Raw genomic sequence first — 25,194 nt, forward strand, 5'->3', positions numbered from 1 at the left:
TTTCCTCTCTGCCCTTCCCCTTTTTTGGTGACATCCAGATAGACGTGGTGCACCTCTGGCCATGCATGTCACCTTGGTAAAGCCTGAATGGAACAGAGTACATAGGGCCACAGCACTGTCCTCTGTCTTCCAAATAAAATTTAATCACTGGGACAGAACCTCCACTGTCGCTCTTCTAATAGGCTGTATGTAAACATGTTAAAAGCCACTGGAAACTAAGTGCTATCTGAAGATAGCATGGAGCAGGGATGTGGTTTTCCACAGCTCAAAACAACCAACAGAGCATTGATTCAAGCTTGATCATTTCAGCTTTTATGTTGCTTTTTAAATAGCAATGTTGCAGCTCTCATGACTATGAAGATAGCTTTTAAAGAGTGTGTAGGCAGTAACTGATGAACTTGGATGCTAGAGGGAAGGTTGAGTGAGACTTCCAGTTGTCCAAGTTTCACTGCATTCCATAATTCCTTTTCCCTCCTCCAGCAAGGCTAGTAGAAGTAGCATAAAAATGTGCTTCATTTACATAGTTTTTACAGGGTTTTTTTATCTTGATGCAGAATATATTTTTTTGCTCTTTTTTCCTTTTTCTTTTTCTTTTTGCATCGCTGTGGTATTGGCTGGTCTGCATGATCAACTTTTTACAATATCTTTGCTGTCTAGCCTAACATGGAAGTCCTCAGGTACAATGTCTTGATGTATGATAGTGGCAAACCTTGAGGAAATGGGCCAGCAAAACAATCTGTTCTGGCCTGTCCCCAATCTCCAGAAAAAGTTTAGCCACTTCACTTGCCCATTATTCAGTCACTGGCCTGTGCCAGGTTTAGTGCCTTGGCCTTTCATGATATTACATGCTGGAGCCCTTGTACAGAGCCAGTTTGTTACTTGTCAAGTTACCCCTTTGCAAAGACCCATTCTTCTCATCAGTCTTGGGACCTGGGATTGGATGCCCTCATTGAATTCCTTGTTCTCTTGCAGCCATACACTGGAAAACCAGCCTCAGGGTAGGTTCACACGCCTATTTTTTCCTTCCATAAGGTAGCTTCTATGATTGTTCCACAGTTGCAGAACTGACATGCATCTTAATCTTGTGAGTGCTCTAGCATGTGTTCAGAGCAGGAACTCAGAAGACTTCTGTGCTCAGGAATCTTCAGACAGCAAGACTAGGTTTGTCTGTGATCTAAATATGTGTTAAACCATTCATAAGACACAAAGTGTACACATAAGTGACAAAAGTGTACCTTATAGTAAAAAACCAATACAAGTTAGTTGTATGAATTCACCCTTACTCATTTTGTGTGGACAAAGAGAATTCCTGCCAAGTGTGTTGACTTCTTTTCAGCATCTCTTGTATCACACTACACCTTCCACATGACATCAAGGACTGCCAAACTTTTTTTTCTGTACTACACAGCTGGTATAGCACAGTGGGGAGGAGAGCCTGGCTGGGAGTCCAGAGTCTGTGAGTTCAAATCCCCGTTCGTGTCTCCTGTGTGTAAAGGGCCAGCTAAAGATCACCCCCACAGTGAGTGGCTCAGGGGTTACATGCCCTGCCACCTGTGCAGCCGTGGGCAAGCTGCATAGTCCCAAGGAGCCCAGTTGCCCCCCAGCTGGCAGTTGCGGACAAGGAAGGGGCTGGCTTGTGCAGCTGTGGCAAGCTAAGCAGGCCCTGGCCCGCTGAGGAGGACTAGCCTGAGAGGGAGGCAATGGTAAACCCCCTCTGAATAAGCTTACCATGAAATCCCTATTCATAGGGTAGCCATAAGTCGGGATCATCTTGAAGGCAGTCCATTTCCATTTTCACCTTTCAAAGTTCCAGGCTCCTTGTAAATCACCCTGGGGGACTAAACATTACTGTCCCTTCACAGTGCAACATGCCTTGTCTAGCCATGGCTAGAATTCACTGTGGTCCCAGAGTCTTTCTCTGCAGGTTTCTAGAATGCACCTGCATGAATATCCACACATCTACTTGCAATAAGCACATAAAGTCATACCACCCCTCTTTCCCTCTCTGCATAGCTATCTGGCTGTGATTTTCTTCTATTTACCTATAAACCCATAGGGACATCTACCACCTGAACAGTAGGCATATCCACCACATCACTCAAACATGTGTCTTTTATAACTCCCACATCAAGGGGTTTCAGCAACACCTGGATCACTCTCTGTCCAACACCTAGAAACACTGTTGTAGCCTTCCAGATAGTGTGATCTTTGACAACTGTGACAGAGCGAGATGTCACTCCCCATAACCTCCTCCTAAGCTGTATTTTTTGCTTTCCTGGACAGGCACAAACAACTCACTTTGGATGGCCTTATACCAGTGGTGCTTCCTGCTTTGAAGTGCAGACACCCTCTTCTCATGGTGCAACCTGGGAACCCAGACTCTCATTGCTGTCTGGAGAGCACACCTGTTTGCAGCAAACGCATGCAGTGATTTTTATGATCCTGCTCTGAGCAGCTCTCAGCTGGGGCCAGGCCTGGGTTATTAGTTATTTTTAGCAATCAATGTTATTGACGCCTTGCTCGCTGGAGGAAGCCACTGGAGGGCTGTTCTTCTAACTCATTACATTTAGAGCTGAACTATCCCCTTTTTATATAAATCCTGACACATCAAGATAAAATATGCCACTCTGCGGTAGTGCTGTGGCTCTAGATGGGCAAGCTGTGCCCCACTGCCAGGGAATGCTAAAAGTGTGAGTCTGTGTGAATTTGGGCTTGAAGGGTTGGCCAGTGCACCAGAGCTCTTACTCTCTTCCTATAAATTGGCTGCAGGTCATTTTTCACAAGTGGTTTTTCATCCAGATGTTCTGACACCAGAGGGATGGATGACTCCTCTCTCTTATTGGTTCAAATGTTAGAGTTAATACTTTTCACTCTGGAGAGGAAGGGCTACTCTCCAATGAACTTCTAACATTTAGCAAGGAAATCAGTGCTGAAATGAAATGCAGGGCAGATTTTGCTGCCACCCCAGCCCCCACACTCAATAGAAACCTAATCCTAGAGAGGAGTCATCAATGTTAACCAGCTTACCTCCCCGATCTGTGCAGTTCCAAGGGCAGATTGCAAATATTGCTATTCAGGGAGAAGCTCACCATGCCTAGGGAAATGCGACATGCCTCCCTACTCCCAACACCATTCTGCTCCAATAGTAGCCCATCCTGAAGCTGACAGTGCAGTGCTCATAATACTATTACAATTCTGCCACAGCACAATGAATGCAAGAGAGTAGAAGTTGTCAGTGATGGTAGGTTGTCTTGGGAAAGTGACCAGCCCCTCCCTGCAGATAAAAGAGCAGGAGCTGACATCAAATATTTTCTTGCTTTGCCCAGGAGGTGTGTTTAGGAAATCCGGCAGAGCTGATGTCCTCAAATACACAAGAAATATAGATGAGGGGATAAGAGTATAAGAAGAGTCTGCTGGATCAGGCCAATGGCCCATCTAATCCAGCATCCTGTTATCACAGTGGACAACCAGTTGGCTGGAATGGCTGTGGAGTAAATCAGAAGGCAGTAATTTCAGACAACTTCAAACTTAGTCCACCTGTTTGCACTGAGGCAGGTTTAATAAAATTTCAGACCATCCCTGAACAAAATTAATCACATATTCTCCCCTCCCCCGGCAAAACTTCACTTATTAAAAATACCACAACTTCTCTTGGGGATTTATTCCTCTGCTCAGCTATTCTTACAGGTTTGAATAATTGTTTCTAACAGTTAATTTAAACTTGCTTTTCTGTTACTTAGGGCAACTTCCTCTTGTTCATGAAGTACTAACAATTATGTTCCTGCTTCTAACAAGCCCTGGAAAATTGTTGCTGTTACCTATACCCCTGAACAGTTCCTACTGTAGAAAACCATATTCAGATAGGTCAGTGTATTTAATTTCTTTCATTTCAGACATCAGGTGTTGTTGGGCCCTGTGGATCAAACATTCCCCACCCACACCTGGTTGGAAGAGGGAATTACAGGCAGTTCAAACTGGAGCATTCACTCCATGGACTACAACCCTTATGGCCTGGGAAGTTGGGTGACATCACAGGGTCTGTCTGGTGCCACTTATAAAGCTCCGAGAGCTACTTCTTTTCCTTAATCTGGGAAAAAGCCACCAGGTTGTCTCTGTGTATTACCACACTATCATTCTTCAGCCTGCCTCTATTTTTTTTTTATTTCCAATACTTTCCTGGGCAATCCTTGGCAGATGACAAGTGGCAATCCAGGTATGCTACACCAAAGATCCTTGCAGAGCAAGGAGTGTACTTACCAAAATAATTCCTAGATGGCTCAAACAATGTCAGCAAGACAGGAAAAGAGGAATGCTGGGATAGCAGATTTACAGGACTGAGCATAATGCATGATTGCTACAACCATGGTAACTGTAGCACGATGGGACTGTTTATATCTCCAAGGATGACAGTGTTAGAATTTTCTTATCTCTAGTATTATTACATTATAGACAGGAGGGTCAATATTTTTAAGCTCCAGGAGATGACGTCTACTTTGCATGCTTAAAGGAATTCTCCACCACTGGTGGCGATCCCCAGTGTAGCTGTCATGAGTCATCCTCTTTCACTTTCTTCACATTGCAGTACAATGTTCTTCCTGCTAAAACCTTTGTATTTAGAAATGCAAGAATATGTATATAGATGTACATTTGTGCAATAAAGGCCAAAGCTACAGTATGGTATGTGGGTGGGATGGAGAGAATCCTAGTATATTGGTATTAAGGTAGCTGGCAGTAATATTGCAGAAGCAGGACAAGAGAGGATCACCAAATAAAACGAATCTAACAACAGTGAAGTGCTATTTCTGAAAAAAGAATAAACAGAATTTGATGGCAGGGCTACTATTTAAATACACGTACAAGGCAGGTCCCCCCCCCCAAGGCCCTAAACAGAAGGAAGCAACGTATCCAGTGAAACAAATCTGATGCCAATTTGAAGACAGCAGCCTTGTAGGGCTGGAAAAGCTATTTCAATTTGCTCTTGTACTGCTTCATTCTCAGCTGAAATTAAGACACTGAGAACCAAAAAAAAAAATAGCCCTTTTGTTTCCTGACCCCCTTCAAAGTAATGCATCAGTGAATCCCTTAAGGGTGAAAAATTTCTGCATGGAAGTTTTCGGTGTATTTTATTCATCCTTTGTGTCTTGGATCTCAGCACTTTCAGAATCCTTGCGTTCAGCCAAATCCCTGCACGCTCTGGGCTGTGGGTTGGTTGGGTTTTTTTAACTATTCCAATCAATTTTACAGCGGATTTGTATTTCTGATAAAAGCCCTTTCCCATCCCCAACTATTCCTAAACTGTCATGCTGCCTTCCAGTAAGAGGCTAAGAATCCCCTTGTTGATATCTGCTCAGGGAACAAATGAAACCAGGAAGACAACAGTTGTAGATTATTGTCCGGATTGGCAGGGTTTGTTTGTTTGTTTTGCACAACCTGTTCTTGATATTTTCACAAGATGGGGCACAACCTGAATCATATTCTTTGAACAGATATCATTTATGCTTCATTCCCTGGTTTCTTCACAGAAGACTTCATTAGAGGTACAAGCTTTTGCATAAAGCTGGACCAAAATTGCACATGGTCTCTCTCTCTCTCTAGCTACTGTCCATCCTCCACTAGCTGCAGCAATACAGCCATTCACCCAAAGATTTTGCTAATTACTTTTGCTAGCAGAAAAAAAACAAAAGCATGCATATTAATGTTCTGTTCTTATCCTTTCTGCACATTTCAACCAATGTCCTGGGATGGAAATGGGTGCTTTAGTTTGGTCCTAAGGTAGCAAGTAAAATAGTCCTGCAAGGAATTTTTAATAACCACACCTTTTTCTTCCTTTTTTTAAAAAGGTATTATGTGTGAAGAAACTTTTTAAAATAGCATTTTGATAAAATCATAGAATCAACGGAAAATATTTATTCATTTCCCTGGGGATTTGAAAATTCTGTAACGTTCCATACATTTTTTTACTTTCTGCTAGTATGCCAAACTAATGTGATTAACAGTGTAATCTTACATCTACACATAAGTAAATCCCATTGATTTCAGTGAGGTTTATTCTCGGGTAAGGGGGTATAGAATTGTAGCCTTAGAGTGTATACGGGAAATGAGTAAGAAAGTCCAAGGACCTTGTTTTAGCCCAGCAAAGGAAGGTATCTAGGCTTCTCTCAGTGTGTGTGCATATGCATATGTTTGATTATGTTGGCCTCTTACCAACCTATGCAAATATAGCAGGGGTAGCCAACATGGTGTGCTCAAGGTATTGGCCATGCTGACTGGAGCTAATGGGAATTGTAGTCTATAACATCTGGAGGGCATCACACTGACTGACCTCTGATATAGAGGGCTCCTAGGTTTTGCTGGGAGCAAGGGCAGGATATCAATCAATCAATGATAAGTGTTGGTGATGCTAAGGATTAAGATCTGCCTCAGTCACATTACTGAGTTCTTTCTGCGCATGTCAATGTGACAGGCAGCAAACACAAGTCTAGGCAGTAAGATCATGGGCTGTCTGCTTACATCAAGCAGTTTCTTGTAATAAATCTGTAAATCTCAGATTCTTTCCTGGGCTTTCCCACCCATCTCTTTTCTTTCCAGAATACTGTGATGTAAGCAGTCAAAGAGAGCACATTCTTTCACATTTTTATCATCTTGTGTCTAGATGTGATTAAAACCATCGGGTTACCAACATCATGAAAACTGTAACTTTAATTTCTAAACGAACGCTCAATTGTTGTGCAGGATTTCTTACTGCAGTGATCTTGAAACATCCCTAAATATTTTTTTAAAAATAGCAAGCATTGCAAAATTTATCAAAATTTCATATCAAGGTAAACCAAGTTCTGCAACCTACATTTATGATAGAAATATTTTGCAGATATGTTTCCATGCATCTCTTCCAAATTTCCATACATGTATTCTGTTTTTGCTAGTTACTGAGAGAAGCAAGAGGTGCAGGGAACTCAAAGTCCATCCTGACCAATGGAAATCATATGATTTAGCCCCACTGCAGCTTCTCAGATTTCACCAGGTTTCACTTAATTTCATTTCACTTTCAAGCCTATTTCAAGTCTAGTCCAGAAAGACTAGAAACTCAATTACAAACAAAACACTTAAGATTCACAAGATGCTGAAGCTGGCATGGAGTACCTAATCTGGCTTTTCTGCACTTGTGCAGAATCACAAATATGCACAGCTATGGTTACCCCATGCAGGGATTTTGGATTTTAGATGAAAAGCTGCCATTTCTAACTAGTGCAGATTTACATTTCTTAGCTCGTATCCTATGGAGGTAGCATGCACATGTAACTGAATGTGTGTAAATATTATTAATTTGCATAATTTCATAGACTTTCAGAATTGGATTTTTCTGGTTTGTGTAAGCAGCTTTTGCTTTTTTTGTGGGGGGGACAGGCATAAAAACACAGCTCAGATCAGAAAAAATATAATTATTTGGGCCCAGTTCTGTCTGAGGCTGTATTGTTTGAATGCATCAAGATGGTATGTAGGAAATTCAACAAACCATATATTTTTTAGCAATCTTGGTCAATCACTGTAGAATGGCCCTTCCCTCACCTGTGAAGAAAATTACTGGAAATACTGTTGTTGTTTTGCTGGTCACTGCTAGCACTGTGAAAAAAAGCCCTTGATGGCTGCCTTGCATTTTTATAATCTGCCTGTTTCTGAAATACACATTCCTTACTATCATTTTCCCTAATCACTTTTGCCTTCTCAGCACTTTTCAGAACTGTTTACCATCATCAGACTCACAAGTCTATTAGTTGCAAAATGTTATGACTCTAGTGTTCTGTGATACAGCTTCGCAATATTCCAAAAATACATATTAGAGAAATACTTTTATTAGGCCAATTAAAATATTAGCCCTGTGCAGTTTCCTTATAGTGCTGTGAGTGCAGCATATAGCCAGTTCTTGTAAACGTGAATGTATTGTAAGCTGTAGGCAGAGTTCAGTCTCCATGGGAAATGAAATGATGAAGCTGATGAAGACTCTGGCTCTGGGCACAGACGGGTCACATCAAGTCCGGAAAACAACCATACATACATACATCCTTACCTGAGTCTTGGTTATATACTGTAGCATATTTGTATGAATAGCAAGGCATCTCAGGCAAACACACAAGGCCCATGTTCCTCCCTAATCTAAAGGAGTTGTTGTGCAGCTGTTGGTCTGATTGTGGGCCCACTGCAAGGAATGTGTTGGGGAATAGAGCTTTCAGTTCACTTTTAAGAGCAGATGTACAGCTCCTATTCCTTCACTCTTGTAATTGCAAATGGCACTAAAATCACAGGCCCTCATTCATCAACATCTCTTGTAGATAAAGTGATGATGAAGAGGTCCTGCCCTCAGAGTAGACAGCCACACAGACCTTACTACGGATCCTAATCAATTTACCCCCCATCCCCATCTGCAGCCAACACCCCATATGATTAACTGAGTTGTTATTACCCATTGATTTTCTCACCCCACCCCTGAGACAGGAGCAGTAGCACAAAGATCTATGGAGTGTCAGGGGCTGCTGCTTGCAGAATGGCTTGCAACACATTGCCAGACTGGAGGAGTGCTACACTCTTTGCTACTCGCGGGCATTTTGTATGCAGAAGCAGAAGCCACATTTATTGGCTCAGAGGATCCTGCATCTACAAGATTGTGTTACTAGCATGTGCCCACCTAGAAGGCCCCTGCACAGCTATACTGTCACCCATAACACTCAAACATCTTAGACTTTTGATTTGATACATTTTATCTCTACAGATAGCTTTGTGCTGTTTCATTTTATTTTTGCTTAATACTTTTATGCAGCTCTTCGAAACTGTATTGCTTTAATGTTTTTTGTTTTAAATTTGTTTTACAATAGTTTTAATTCTTTGTAAGCCACCCTAGAGAACTTGTTGAAGGGATGGGATGTCCCTGCTTCAAACCCACAAATGGGGATTACTCTAGCATGCAGGCTCAGTATTATGAATTGAATTCTCAGTACCATTAAGTTTAAACAATTCTTTACAACAGCCCAAATTCTTTTCTTTTATTTTCCCCAGCAGAAGAAATGGAAAGTGCGAGATGAGGTAAGGTGAATGGCTAGGAAGAGTTTTTTTCCATCTCAAGTGCTGAGCGAATATATGAACCCCTCAAAGGGCCTATATGGACTTTCTCTTCTCATTAAGCCTCCAGTCAGAAAGAAGCATTGGCGTCTGTGTCAGAATCTGGGCAGTACATCAGGTTTCCCCCCAGCTCTGGGCTCACTGGATTTTTACTCCTATTCCATAGAATGGATATCACCTGACTTCTGTCTTGTCCTGACAGCTGAATAGATTTTAAATTGTGTGCAGTACAGGATTGGGTGCCAGGTTTACATCCAGCAGAGAAATACTTCTCTGAGGAATGAACCGCTAAGTGTATGTGCCCGTGCCCAGACACACACGCAGGTATGTCTTCTCCACCACGTGTATGTGTGTGCATACACAGACACAGAATTAACGTGCAAGTTTCAAGCTAGAACCAGTGACAGGATCACAGTTTTGATCAGTTTTCTGGATTGCAGCTAGTGGTGCAGACTATTGCTTTGATGTCTTTGTTTCTTTCCTGTAATGATCCTCTCCTAGATGCAAACTAATTTCCTCTCTGGCATTCAACCCCGAGAGGAATGTCTTTGTTTGCCTGAATTTGGAATAGTCACGCTTCCTCCTAGGCAGAATAAAAAAGCATATTGTTGTACGCACCCCAATCTCTGAGCAGCAAGATAGTGCTTACCTGGGGTTTGGTTTCCTTGGAAGGGAGGTCACTGGAGACCATGATGTCTTTTTGATATATGGTTTTATTTACAAATTCATAGAACCTAAAATGGAGGGGCTCATAGGATTAACACTCCAACAGATATTGCTTCTCCATTAAGTTCCCAAAGCCATAACTTTAGATTCAGCACAGAGAGCAAGTTAAGCCTCTCTGTCTTCTGAGCTCCAGTCCAGACTAGCCAAGGCTAGTTCCTGGACTATTGTTCTCCTACCTACAAGATTACCTCCAGCCAGGTGAGCAGGGAAGGCCTACTCCCTCCTGAAAGAGCATCACCAGCCAGTTGGTCTTATGGCAACATGGCCAACTCTTCAGTCATGCAAATAGGATAGTTAACAGACTTGGCCAGGGCCATTACCTTAACAAGGGAACTGGCTTGACCAGTTTAGTGGTTCCTTCTGCTACAAGTTCCAACCTTACTGATACAGAATTACAGGCTTGGACCCAAAGGCATCATCCAAACCACCACCACCCAATCCTATAACACTATAATACCAGTGAGGAATGGCAGGTCAATGGGCAGCCTCTGAAAGTGGGTTAAAGGAACTGCAGCACGATATTGTGGGGTTCATAGATCCTTTGTGTCGTGGGCATCATTGTAAGGAAATCTAGAGGCCTATTCTGTGGTCTTAGCATATGTTGGTGGACACTTCAGTTGTTAGAAACTTGTATTTTATGTTTTGCTCTCTTTGTTAATATTGCTTCTTTCTTACCTCACTCCAGATTGCCCTTTTACTTCTTAAATGCCATGCTTGGTGTGTGTTTTTTGGGGGGAATTGTTTTTTAACCAATATTAGCTTTGAGGACTATCCTGTTTAAAAGATTGTTGTATAAACTGGCAACCACTCTGTGCCTTAGGTTGTAGTCAACTAACTTTTACTCAGAGTAGACCCATTGAAATTAATGAACCTAAGGTAAGCTGCCCAGATGGTGGAAGTTCATCCTGTTCTTGATGGGGTTACACTCCCCTTGAAGGAACAGGTTCGTAGCTTGGGAGTTCTTTTCGATCCTTCCTTGTCTCTTGAGGCCCAGGTGGCCTCGGTGGCACGGAATGCTTTTTACCATCTTCGATTGGTAGCCCAGCTACGTCCCTATCTGGACGGCGACAACCTCGCCTCAGTTGTTCATGCTCTGGTAACTTCTAGATTGGACTACTGCAATGCGCTCTACGTTGGGCTGCCCTTGAAGACTGTTCGGAAACTACAGCTAGTCCAGAATGCAGCGGCCAGATTGCTGGCGCGTACCAGAAGGTCCGCTCACATAACACCTGTTCTGGCCCGACTGCACTGGCTTCCTATTTGTTTCCGGGCTAGATTCAAAGTGCTGGTTTTGACCTATAAAGCCCTACATGGCATGGGACCGCAATACCTGGTGGAACGCCTCTCCCAATATGAACCTACCCGTACACTGCACTCAACATCTAAGGCCCTCCTCCGAGTGCCATCCCATTGAGAAGCTCGGAGGGTGGTGACCAGAACCAGGGCCTTTTCAGTGGTGGCCCCCGAACTGTGGAACAGCCTCTTCGATGAGGTGCGCCTGGCGCCGACGTTACTATCTTTTCGGCACCAGGTGAAAACCTTTTTATACTCCCAGGCATTTTAAAGTGTATTTTAACTGTATTTCACTATTATTTTGCATTTTGGACGTTGTTTGGTTCTTTTTTGTTTGTTTGTTTTTGGTTTTTGATTTATTGTATTTATTGTATTTTTACACTGCGCTTGTTTTATCTTTTATGTACACCGCCCAGAGAGCCTTCGGGCTTAGGGCGGTATATAAATTAAATAAATAAATAAATAAAAACATGGCCATTAATTTCAATGGGTCTCCTCTGAGTAAAGTTTAATTGAATACAACTCCATGATTCCACTAAAAATTCTAAATATTTCTGACAAATCTGTAAGAATTCAGAGTGTCCTCAGTGTCAGGTATGAGAAAGCCAAAGTGGAGCTAATCTAGCAATTTCAATGGATGTTTGAAACAGCACCAGAATTAAGGGCTGGGTGACCATCGCAAGCGAGCCTATCCCCTGGATTAATTTTATAATATACAGTGCTGGAACACCATAAATTTGCCCTGCGTTCTTCTTCCCTTTAAAATCTATACATGTAGTCTGAAAGTATTGCCTATGACTTAGATTAAAAGCATTCCTGTCTTCAACTGAAACTTGCAGTGCTCAGAGGGAACAATTGGTTTTACTCCTTTTCAGAATAATGGTTTCATATAATACACAATTTCATGCAATGAGGAGATTCCCAAGAAAACCACAAAGAAAATGCTGGCTTCTCACAGGAGCCAACCCACAATACAAAAAGGGGTCAGCCATTGCATAACAGCAGGCATCTTTGTGCACCATGGGGGAATAACATTTATTTATTTATTTGTGTGTGTGTGTGTGTGTATATATATAATACAAACATCTTAAAAACATATTTAAAACAATTCCAATACAGATGCAGACTAGGAAAGATCTCTACTTAAAAGGCAAGTTAGAACAAGGAGGTGGGTCTTCAGTAGGTGCTGAAAAGACAACAGAGATGGCGCCTGTCAAATATGTAACAGGAAGGATAAGAAAATTGGGAAAAGATAACAAGCAGAAGAAAGTGAATGTGCAAAATTCATGCTAATATGCAATACACCTGTAAGATTTCTAAATTAACATGCCAAAACCGCATTTGCCTCTTATAGGTAGCTAGCTAGCTAGCTACATCCGTCCAACGCAAAGATAAAACACAGTCTACCAGCATAAGTCTCATTTAGATCAAAATGAGGTTTTTGTCAACAGAATTCTTCAAGGATTTGATCTATAATTAATGTAGTATGAAAACTTTGAAAATTATAATACAAATTAAAGCATATATTTATCCTTAGCATGATCCTTTGTTAAACAAAACCATTTCTGTCTAGCTAACCTTTTATGCTACATCATCCATTCATTTTCCCCCTTTCAGATTCTAAAAATGGCATGCAGGCAGCATGAAATTTATTAGGCTCTTTAACAAGAAACTAATAAATTGTCCATTGCCAGAACTTGCCAGACTTTTATCTCTCCAAGCTAGCTACTAGCACTGCGGGCGTTTGCTGTTTCCCAACATCTGCTTTGCTTAGCTATATAAGGCATCCAGCCACTCCTGATAGTTCAGATGTTAAGGTTTCCCCCCCTCCTCCTCTGAAGACCTGTTCTTGTGACCTTCTCCATGGCAGCCATAGCCCATGACCCTGTAGTCCATAGCAGCTATAGTTTTCAGCTTCCCCCGTGATGACTTCCTGGCTGCAGTGGTGTGTGCATGGCACTGTCTCTCACTCATCCTGGATTAGCTTTTGGCAGGCCACTGCAAACACAGAGGTGTACTAAAAGTATGAGTTCAGCATGTGGATGACTCACGCACATGTCCACCTGATGTGGCTGCAAGACAAGCAAAGGCTGACTGAAAACCACAGTTGTTGAGAACTAAGAGACATATGTGAGCAGACCCTGAGTTTGCCAGAGGCTTCTGACTACAGCAAATATGATGAATTTGTAGTCTGATAGACTGTGTTGGACTTGTCATCAGCCCCTGGCAGCATGGCCAGTGGTCAAGGGGGATGAGAACTGTAGTCCAACAACATCTGAAGAGCCATAGGTTCCCCATATCTTCTCCAGCAACCTATGTATTGCAACAAGCCATGCTTATTGCATAGTGCTCTGTTAGCTAGGTGTCTCAGGGTAGGTTAGTTTAAAGCAGTACCATACAAAGATGCTACCACCTTATCAAGCTTATTGTCTTGTTTTGCCCAGCGAACCAGTATAACACTCTGATAACCATGTATTTCCAGGAGGATCTGGATGTCTCTCCTCATGACCATGTATTATGCTTGTTATGGGACCTTGCTTTTTATTGGGCATCCCTCTGAGGTGCTGATAGTGCATTGGTGTGTGTGTGTGTGTGTGTGTGTGTGTGTGTGTGTGTGTGTGTGTGAGAGAGAGAGAGAGAGAGAGAGAGAGAGAGAGAGAGAGAGAGAGATGGGAGCTCTGACAGACACCTTGATTGATTGAAGCGGTTACTTAGAGGCTCTCTCTTGTGTTTGGCGGATATTTCTCTTTCTTAGAAGAGGGGAGAAAGATGACACATGATTCCCCCTGTTCTTTCCTCTAGCGGCACTTGTGCGATTTACATTAAGGCCTATAACCGGGGTTGGAGTAAATGGAGCAGGTTTGCAATTAGTTTTCAAAGTACTTATCTCATTAAAGTAAATGAATTATTGATTTAGTGACACTCATGCTTTTAGTGAGCGGCACTGTGCCATCACTGCTCTGTTCTCCAGCTCGGTAAGTCAACGGCCAGCCCCAGCAAACTGTGTGTGGTTCCCCCCCTTTGTTTTCTTTCCACCTCTCCCCCATCCTCCCAATTTCTAATATTTCCTGATTCTTATTAGCTATGTAATTAAAGTGGATCCGTGTCAGAAGGAAGAGGTGTGAGGGCTGAAGGCACCTGAGATGAGCTTTAACAGGAGATAGTGGAGAAGTGGCTAAGGAGAGAAAGCCCCATTATCTGGGTAGGGCACTTTATTCTATTTGGGAGCAAGTCCCAGTTGCCCAATGTGTCAGGGAGCAGCCACTGCCAGGGAGAAGTGCAGTAATTCTGCCTGGTTCTCTCTGCCAGCTGTTTCCTGGAATGCCTGCAACAATGACAGAAATCTAACCATTTGGGGAGAAGAACCAAGGACAGAGGAAGTGGCTTTGCCTGTCAAACTCTGAAAGGACATTTGCTGGGTGGCCGTGTACTGGCATGGGTATGGGGTCATGACCTAGGAGAGATGGTTGAGCATGTAATTTTCTTGGCTTGCCCCGCCCACATGCACCCATTCAGGACATTGTGGGTGAGGATGAGAATGGAAACTTACATGGAGGAACTTAGACAAAAGGCCTGAGAAATATCAGGGCTAATCCCAAGTGCTCCTAGCTCAATGCTTTGCCATGGTGTTAAGAGACCATTTTGTCTTGCCCTGATATTGGAAGCTATATTAATAGCAATAAATGCTCCCAATATATTCCTTCTTTGTTAGGAATTCCTCTTTTTTCTCTCTCCCCTCTGTGCCTCCACCAACTGGCTGTCCTCCCTACAATGTATGGAATGAGGGACAGAGTTTTTATTAAGCCATCATCATTCTACGATGTAGTAGAATGTAATACCAACACCTGAAGGAGAAAATCAGTCTCTTTGGACAAAGTGTTAGCAGGTGCCTTACGTCCATATCAGCCTTGCAAGCCTATCCACTGCTTTCCTGAAATAATTAATGCCCAGCATATGGATGCATCCCTATACATGTTGCTGGATCAGACCAAAGGGCCATCTTGTCCAGCATCCTTTTTCTAACTGTGTCCAGCCAGATGACCCTGGAAAGCCCACAAGCAGCTATTGAAACCAGTGGGTGTCACTGCATCGCGTGTCAGAACATTATATGAGTTTATGCAGTGTGTCATGAAGAACTTTCCGCTGTCTGTCCTGAATCTACTGCCAGTGGGTGACCCAAAATTATAGTGTTATGAGAGACAAGGAAATCCTGTATTCCCCCTTTTATGTGGTGGGGGAGGTACTGCTTCTGTTTTTGTTTTCTGTCAAACAGGTGGTCTTTCAATAATGTGTACCTCAGTACTCCAAGGCTCAATGTAGCTTCCTATAGAAAATAAGCAAGAACAAGAAGATGAAACGATAATAAATACCATACAATCAAAGCAGGAGCAATGCAAGAATGAAATACCTCCCTCAGTACTCACAGGCCTTTCACAAGAGATGGGTTTTGCATCCTCTCTGAAATGTCCCAGGAATAAATCACCTATGAACTCAGCAGAGAACTTGTTCCACAGCAGTTGGAGAAAAGGCCTTACTCTTTCTCACAGACTCCTCACCCCACATAGTGTGGGCACACAGACCACTCAGAGACTGCTCCACAGAATGCAAACAGCAGTTTCTGAGGTACGTATGTTGGTTCCAGGCCATGAAGGGTTTTTAAGGGTAACAGCCAGCACATGAATTGGGTATCTGCACAAAGAAAAACAATTACAGTGTATGATGACAATCCTCACCCTCCATCCCAAGGTGGCTGCTGTCCAAAGTACCCAGCCAGGACAAACTGGGTCAGAATATTAATTATTAATGCATTTATAACCACATGGTCACAGGGCAGGATATGTATGTGAAACAATATACAAATCTAATATTCACAGCAGCATAAATCATATAAGCATTAATCAAAACAAAAAAATTCAACACCATTCTGCAGAAGGAGGTGACCACCTTCAGTTCAGACCGTTTTATCCTCCTCCCCTGAAGGCCTGAGCAAAGAGATGCATCTTGACCTGTCAATTAAAAGTAAATAATGTTGGTGCAAGAAGCACCTCAGAGCAGAGGGCATTCCCTCACCTTGGTAGTCATCCCAGAGAAGGCCCTCTTAGGTGCCACCACTCCTCAAACTTCACTAGGCAGTGGTATCACAAGTAGGGCCTCTCCTGCTGATGTTAATACTTGGGCAGTTTGATACAGGAGGAGTTGCTCCTTCAGATGTTTGGGACCCTAATCATTTGGGGCTTTACATGTCAACATAAGCACCTTGAATTGGGCTTGGAAGCAAAATGGCAACCTGTTTGCCATTTCCAGCCAGGTCCAATAATGTTGGGTCGTTCCTCATGGAGAAACACCATTCTGTTCATTTCATAATTATTTTTTTACCAATGGTGTTTACAAACAATAAAGTTGAAATAGAATCTCCTAGTTCCTATGAACCCACATCACTTAAGTTGGGACCAAGACTAGAAGGAATAATAACCTTTAACTGTCTTGTCTTCCTTCTCTTTTTATTCCATCTACTTCTGATCTACTACATAGCTTCTTATGCCAAGAAACACATCTTTAATTAAATCCAGAAATGAGCCAGGAGCCAGTCAGTTTAAACATACACAAGATAGGGGAGATGTATTCTGCATGTCCAGTCCCAGGCTCCATTTGCACTATACATTTAAAGCAACATCAGACCACTTTAAACAGTCATAGCTTCACCCAAAGCATCCTGGGAACTGCAGTTTGTTTAGGGTACTAAGAGTTGTTAGAAGACCCCTATTCCCCTCACAGAGCTACAGTTCCCAGAATGGTTTAACAATCAATCCCTCTTCCTAAGGATCTCTGAGAATTGTAGCTCTTTGAAGGGAATAGGGGTCTCCTAACAACTCAGCATTACATGTATAGTGCAGATGGTTAGTAGCTGAGTCCTGCCCAACGGTAATTTCTGAACTGTCTTCAAAGGGCAGCACTGTATACAATGCATTGCAGTAGCCCAAATAGGCTGTCTCTGCCTGCACTACTTATTCCACGCTCTGCAATAGGCACAGACATTCATAAATCCCACCAAATGACCTGTTCAAATACATTTATAGAATAAGAAACATTGGCCTTTGTTCTGAAAAATGAATATTCTAAGGATGCATGGTCTGCAATAAAGGATACCTCTTATCTGACGAGGAAGTATCTAACAACAGTAGTCAATTGGGGCTGTGGAGAATGCACCACAAAGACACATGGCAGAAGAACGGAACTTGAGGTATGGTTGGAAGGCGAATCCCGCATGGAGCAAATTCTCATTCAGGGCCAACCCTGCCGATTAGGTAAAGTGAGGCAGTTGCCTCAGATGACAGATAATAGGGAGCAGGGGGTGGTGATGAAGTGTTGACGGAGAGAGATGTGTGTGCCACGCACAGCCTGCCCTGTGCCACCTCAGGTAGCTTGCTGCTCTCAGTTGTAGTGGAGGATGCTAACCCATCACCTGCGTAGAATTAAGATTCAGTCCCCCAGTCTTCTGTATGTGGAATGGGGGGGGGATCTTGCCCTTCACCTCAAGCAGCAAAATGTCTCAGGATGGCCCTACTCTCATTGGCAGATCACCTATAGCTGTTGTGACAGTTCCCCTGGGTTAAAAATGCTGCTTGTGAATGCCAGGTCGGTGAATGGTAAAACAACGGCCATTCAGGATTTGATCCTGGATGAGCACGCCGACCTGGCTTGTATCACAGAGACCTGGTTGGATGACCTGGGGGGGTTAATCTCTCCCAGCTTTGCCCACCAGGTTTCTCCATGCAACAGCAGGCGAGACCTGGGGGACAGGGAGGTAGAGTTGCAGTGATCTATTGTGATACCATCTCCCTGACCAGGTGCCCTCTCCCACAGTCTTCAGGGTTCGAATCTGTATATTTGAAGTTGAGTGGCTGGGACAGAATAGGGATTCTGTTGGTGTACCGCCCACCCCGCTGCTCAACAGTCTCCCTTCCTGAGCTAGCTGGGGTGGTCTCGGGGTTGGTGTTGGAGTCTCTATGGCTTGTGGTATTGGGTGACTTCAACATCCATGCCGAGACCATTCTGTCGGGAGTGGCTCAAGACTTCATGGCCTCCATGACAACCATGGGTCTGTCCTAAGTATTATCTGGCCCCACTCATGCCGCTGGCCACACTTTGGACCTTGTTTTCTGTGCGGGTTGGGATGATGGTGATCTTGATGTGGAGGAACTCTCTGTAGTACCGTTGTCATGGACAGATCACTACCTGGTTGGGTTTAGACTCACTGGGACTCAGAACCTCTGCAGGGGTGGGGGACCGATTAGGATGGTCCGCCCCAGGAGACTGATGGATCCAGATGGTTTCCTGATGGCTCTTGGGGATTTTCCTGTCACCTCGGCATGTGATTCTGTCGAAGCCCTGGTTGACCTCTGGAATGGGGAAATGGCCAGGGCGGTGGACACGATTGCCCCGGAGCGTCCCCTCTCACGGAGTGGAGCCAAACCAGCTCCTTGGTTTACCAGGGAGCTGGCGGCAATGAAACGAATAAGACGGGGACTAGAGCGACATTGGCAGAAGACTCGGAACGAGTCTGACCGAACACGGGCTAGAGCCTATTTGAAGGCCTACTCCGTGGCAGTGTGGGTAAAGAAGAAACTTTTCTTTTCTGCCACCATTGCGTCTACAGGGAACCGTCCAGCGGAGCTGTTTCGAGTGGTCAGGGGTCTTTTACATTCAGGCCCCCGAAAGGGTAATATAGACCACTCAACAGCCCGCTGTCAAGAATTTGCACGGCACTTTGCAGATAAAGTCGCTCAGATTCGCTCTGACTTGGACGCTAAAATTGATACAGTCTCAAGGGATGTAACTTTGGCTCCTGCTTGTCCAATAACAATGGATTCTTTTCAATTTGTACAGCCCAAGGATGTGGACAAGATCCTTGGAGAGGCGAGAGCCACCACATGTTTGCTAGACCCTTGCCCTTCCTGGCTCATTAAGAGTGCCAGAGGGGGACTGGCCGACTGGGTGAGGGGAGTGGTAAATGCCTCTTTACAACAAGGCAGAATTCCAATGTGCCTAAAAGAGGCAGTTGTAAGACCTCTGTTGAAAAGCCTTCCCTGGATCCCTCTATAATGGGTAACTATTGGCCAGTCTCCAACATTCCATTTCTGGGTAAGGTAATAGAGCGTGTGGTGGCTGCCCAGCTCCAGAGATTCTTGGATGAAACGGATTATCTTGACCCATTTCAGTCTGGTTTCAGGCCCGGCTACGGGACAGAGACAGCTTTGGTCGCCTTGGTGGATGACCTACGCAGAGAGCTGGACAGGGGGAGTGTGTCCCTGTTGGTTCTACTGGACCTCTCAGCGGCTTTCGATACCATCGACCATGGTATCCTTCTGGGCCGCCTTGCCAGGATGGGACTTGGGGGCACTGTGTTGCGGTGGCTCGGCTCCTTCCTGGAGGGACGAAACCAGAAGGTGGTGCTGGGGGATTCCTGTTCGACTCCTTGGCCATTGACATATGGGGTCCCTCAGGGCTCAGTTTTGTCCCCCATGTTATTTAACATCTACATGAAACCGCTGGGTGAGGTTGTCCGGGGGTTTGGGGTTCGGTGTCATCAGTATGCGGATGACACCCAACTCTATTTTTCCTTTCCACCTAAAGCCAAGGAAGCTGTCCTGGTCCTGAACCGGTGCCTGGCATCAGTGATGGACTGGATGAGGGCGAACAAATTGAAATTAAATCCAGACAAGACAGAGGTGCTCCTGGTTAGTCGAAAGGCAAATCAGGGAATAGGGATTCAGCCTGTGCTGGATGGGGTTACACTCCCCCTGAAGACACAGGTTCGCAGTTTGGGTGTGCTCCTGGACTCAGCTTTGAACTTGGAGGCCCAGGTCTCTGCAGTGGCCAGGAGTGCTTTTGCTCAGCTCAGACTGGTGCGCCAGCTGCGCCTGTTCCTGGAGATGCCTGATTTGACTACAGTGATGCATGCCTTAGTTACATCCCGTTTAGATTACTGTAACACGCTCTATGTGGGGCTGCCTTTGAAGACTGTTCGGAAACTTAAACTGGTACAAAGAGCTGCAGCCAGAGTGCTAACTGGAGCTGGTTACAGGGACCATACAACTCCCTTGTTGCGACAGCTCCACTGGCTGCCAGTTTGTTTCCGGTCACAATTCAAAGTGCTGGTTTTGACCTATAAAGCTCTATACGGCCTAGGTCCAGGCTATTTGTCAGACCGTATCTCCCCATATGAGCCTACCCGGGTGTTGAGATCCTCAGGAGAGGCCCTTCTCTCAGTCCCAACACCTTTGCAAACGCGATTGGTGGGGACGCGAGATAGGGCCTTCTCGGTGGCTGCCCCCAGGTTCTGGAACTCTCTTCCTAGGGAAGCACGAATGGCCCCTTCCTTGCTATCCTTCCGTCGGCAGGCAAAGACTTTTTTATTCCAACAGGCTTTTGGACTAGAAGATGGTTAAGATAGGGCCTCATAAGGTCTGTTGTATTGTTCTATGGTCCTATTCTTAATGTTTTAAATTGTCTTAATATCTTAAGTGTATGTTTCATGGTTTTAATGTTACGAATAGTTTAATTCTATTTTAATTGTATATTTTTGTATGTTTTTTACCTGTGTGTGGTTTTTATTTGTAAGCCGCCCTGAGTTCCAGTTTTGGAAAAAGGGCGGGGTAAAAATAAAGAGTAATAATAATAATAATAATAATAATAATAATAATAATAATAATAATAATAATATAGTCAGACTCAGCTGGCACAGTGGGGTGGTCCTGCAAAGCCACCTCCCGACAGCAGCACCACTGTCACAGGCAGGGCTGCCAGGTCCATGGCCTGAGATTGATCCTGTATCTTTAGGAGAAGAGAAAGTCAGCCAAGTGCAGGTGTTCTTGCAACCCTGTAATGGGAAAAACCACAAGGTGGAATTCACCCTTCCCCCTGCACAACCTTTAAAGATACAGAAGACCTCTTGGTTGCCAGGCACAGCCTCCAAGAGGTTTTTCTCATTACAGTGTTGCAAGAACACCTGCACTTGGCTGACTTTCTCTTCTCCTAAAGATACAGGATCGGTCTCAGGCCATGAACCTGGCAACCCTATGTCCACTGGATTTTCTTGTCCCTACATCTCATGCACAACTAGCGAGAAGAGCAATGTTTGCCTATGTTGTCTGCTCAGAGCCATCACTCCAGCAGTTCTCTGATTAGATGTTGAAAATGTGGCCCCTTCCCTGTGCAAAAGCTCTTCTCATTTAATTAAAAGTGTTGACATTGGGACCAACCAACCCACCCACCTGAGGATGCTCTGATAAATTAAACATTATGCTTTCAATGGCCCATAAAGAAACTCTTTGATGTTGCTTGTGTATGGAGAGGGACAGAAAACAGGGAAGAGGTAGGGGGCAGGTTATATAGCCAGATAATCTGAGCTAATGAATTTAATTAAACAGCAACATTAATTCAGGAATTATAAAGGAGGAGGAGACAGAATGTGGGATGTAACAGAAGAACCTGAAGAGCTAATGGATGGAGGAGGGATGGGGAAGGAGGCACAATTTACTTGAACTCTGCAGCTCCCAGCCTGGGTCTTTTGTTCACTCAAAATTGCATGCCTGTGTATTGATGGTGAAGTGAGTTGTTGGAGCAGAAAGACAAAGAAGAAATGATTAAAATAAACCAAATCAGCCTAACTACAAAAGCTCTATAATGTTGCCCTTCTGCTTGGCACAGTAACGGCCGGTGTGGTGGTGTGGAACCATGGAATTACCCTTCTCATACTGGCATCACTTATTTGGGAAAGTTAGGGCTATTCAAGCATTTGTAGGAAAAAATCTGGAACTTTATTATTAGAAAAGGGAGGAATACTTCAGATGGCATATATATGCAGACACTGGGAAAACAAACTACCAGCCTCAAACCTGGCAATGCTCAGGAATTTTAAGGAACCAAAACATCAGTGCAGTTTTGAAATCAGTGGTTAAAATCAGTGCAATTTTGAAAGGTTCATTCCACCATCTTGATTCAAAATAGCTTCCAATTGTATCCAAACATAGATGAAAACCTGCTCCTCGATCTCAGGAGCCATCATGCAAAATTTGATCTTGATATCTTAAGATGTGTACAAATGCATAGTGACCCATCAACTTTTCAAAGATTTTAGTAGTCAATGAAATATTAGAAGTAATGAAGAATCTGGAAGAAACAATATATGCTATAGAATCAGAAGGAAAGAGTATTGTAATAAAGACAAGAGTCCTGGGGACTTACCTCACCTCCCATCTTGCATGAAGTTTGGTCTATAAGTATATGCTCAGTATATTTCTATAATTGGTCATTGGTTACTGAGGCAGGCATCAGTGCTTCCTGTAGGAAGATTTGTGTCACTCATTTTTCTGTCCAGCCCACTGCAATTTCCCTTCAGATGGCCACTTTGAGGGTCCAGTGAGGGGTAATGAGCAAGGTATTAATTTTAGAATATAGTAAAATAACTAAGTGAGGGGGGAACTCGTTGTTAGAAGCTCTGGGTCTAAGATGTGTCATAACGTGATGTTGGAAATAACAGGATTAAATCATGATATGTGTGTCATGTCTATAACTATGCATGCTCAAGAACCACCAATAACTCACTTAACCTGGGCGGCCTTTCCCAGCTCCAGACAACCCCTTGACCCAACCTGTGCAAAGTACAGGCTAGGGAAGGAATTAGCCAGGATCCATAAGGGTTGGAACAGTGAGGTGTAAGTTAGGGGAGACCCCCCGGTAGCTGACACACCATTCATCACTGACTACTATACTGTGGCATGAGGGAGATTTTAGATTCCTTGCTCTGGTTATAAGCAGCAGTATGCACGATACTGACCTTTATTTCATTAGCTGCCTGTAATTGCTTGTCCAGTAATTTTCCTTGCTTTGTTGAGTCTGCTGTCCTGGACATTGCAGATCATTGTCTTATGACCCACTTAATCCCCACCCTACTTGATTTTGCAATATGAATTGGAACTCAGTACCCCACAGAATCCTGCCTCCTCAGATGATGCAGTTCTCTGCCATACTCTACTCACCATACAAGTTATTCTGGCTGGTAAGAAAGGAAGAAGGGGCAAGCTCCACACAAAGGATGACTGGCCCTGGAGGTGTCTGCTTTGGTAGCCATGATAATTTTGGTAATAAAATTGTTCCTGGCACTGCCATCTCATTGCCTTCAATTATTTATTTCCCTGGAGTCTTGTCAACACGTCTGGGTCCCCATACACTCCATTGCCAGGGTTCTCTTATCAGAGCCCAGGGACATGACTATGATCTCAACACACACAGTAGGATAGATCTGTGTTTCAGCCACAAGGGGCCCAGGGTCTTCATTTAACAAATGCTTTTGCAGGGTGAGGGCACACAGTGCTTTCTGGGGAGCACAGAGTGTTCTCATAGTGGCCATGTTACTGCTGGACTGAGTTGCAGAAAGGAGCATTCTGGGTGATTTCTAGGGAAACCACAGTGGCGGAGGTGGGTATCTTCATGGCATTAATGGAAGCAAGCCCTGGCCTAATGAGCTGTGATTCTCCTTGAACTGGGTTCATAGAAGCAGGAATTTCCATAATTGATCTCCATACTGCATGTCATATAGTCAGAGCACCCAGGAATCCTTAAATGGTAGTGGATGCAAGGAGTGGGGGAGCTGGGACTTGAGGTTGGGGTATCCTCCACACCAGTATGTGAAGAGCCCCTTCTCCCAAAGTAATTTTGGCTCTGAGAAAGCAAAACTCCAGCCATCAGGAACTAAAAAGCAGATGCAAAGGATTTATCACTTCATAAAAGCCTGTGCTTCCTTTGGGGCTTTAGTTGGGACCAAAGCACTTCCAAAAATGTATCCATATACTTAAGGTGTACTTTATTCCTCTTTAGCACAGAAGTGTTCACAGAATTGTATGTACTGCAAGCAGTTCCTTAAAAAACTTCAAGTGCGCACAGCACTCTGTTAGCATTCCTCAGTCGTCCTGCAGATCTGAAGCTCCGTTGTGGTAGCCTTGCACACCTCACAGATACAATAAGTGTAATAACTGGTTTCAAACAGAACTCGTAAAGGGTAGCACACAAGAGCTTGAGTTGTTGAGCGGGGAGATGGGAACAAGGTGAGCAGCCGTGCATAGGCATGGCCTCAAGAAGTGTTGGGGCTGCTTACGGTAGTGAGGAAATTAGCATCTGGGAAGCTTGAACCTTTAACATAAGAACAAAACAAAATATGGCATCTTTTGGATAGCTAAATGACTTTATCACAGTTTACCTTTGAAACAGGGTGGTTGTGAAATTTAATTGCCTCTCTGAGCTCACTCAGAAAAAAGGTTAGGATCATTCATATGTAATAAATTTAAGCCAGAACACTGCAGGTTTCAAACAAAAGGCCACTGACCAGCAGCTGGCTCCTTAGTTCACTTGTGCAAGCAGGTGCATGGCTCATACTGCCACTCTGTTTCTTAAGCCTGGACAGTTTTCCGGAAACTCCTAGGAAGATAATAGTGCATCTTTGAACAGAACGTTGCCAGTCAGTGAGCAAACAGCATCGACCGTTTCTGGGTGGATGTGTTAGCTATAGCAATAATTGATTTTAATTCTTCTTTCTCTTTCCTTTCTTAGAGAGCCCAAAGCGAGTGAGCACCACGGGGGAAGCTTGGCTGATTTCAAAGGTAACACAATAACTTCCTTTCCCTTACCCAGAAGCCTGTGCGGGGGGGGCAAAGGTTGCTGAGGGAAGCCTCTCTTCTCTTAAATGCAAGACTAGGACCCATTTTGGTTTGCTTACGCATAATTCACTTAGGAAAGACAGAGCTGACACAATCATTGTTCTCTAGTAGATGCACATAGGATGAAAGTCCACATAGATTCATCTTTAATCTCAAAAGACAAGAGCATTTGGTCAGGTGCCATCTGCTAAATCTTATCTATAGTACTAATATCCACAGCCAAGAAGTGAAGCTAAAGCTTGAGAAGGTTATTGTAGTAGTAGATGCTGATGCTGATGATAATAATAAACACTGCTTCCAGACAACCTGCTTACTGAGCATTCATCCTGATTTGTTTGCAGGGAAGTTA

At 43.9% G+C, this 25,194-nt stretch overlaps 1 protein-coding gene across 4 annotated transcripts in view; it reads left to right on the forward strand.

Moving 5' to 3' along the window:
• The window catches only part of RBFOX3 (RNA binding fox-1 homolog 3), a 129,258-nt gene that overhangs the window by 2,226 nt on the left and 101,838 nt on the right, over positions 1-25,194 (forward strand). For all 4 annotated transcript variants that reach the window (XM_061615822.1, XM_061615821.1, XM_061615823.1 and 1 more), the window contains exon 2: positions 24,739-24,788. In XM_061615822.1, coding sequence (XP_061471806.1) covers positions 24,739-24,788 — 50 coding nt within the window. The remainder of the gene's footprint in view (positions 1-24,738; positions 24,789-25,194) is intronic.

The sequence above is a fragment of the Rhineura floridana genome, chromosome 3 (assembly GCF_030035675.1).
Source record: "Rhineura floridana isolate rRhiFlo1 chromosome 3, rRhiFlo1.hap2, whole genome shotgun sequence".
Lineage (NCBI taxonomy): Eukaryota > Metazoa > Chordata > Lepidosauria > Squamata > Rhineuridae > Rhineura > Rhineura floridana.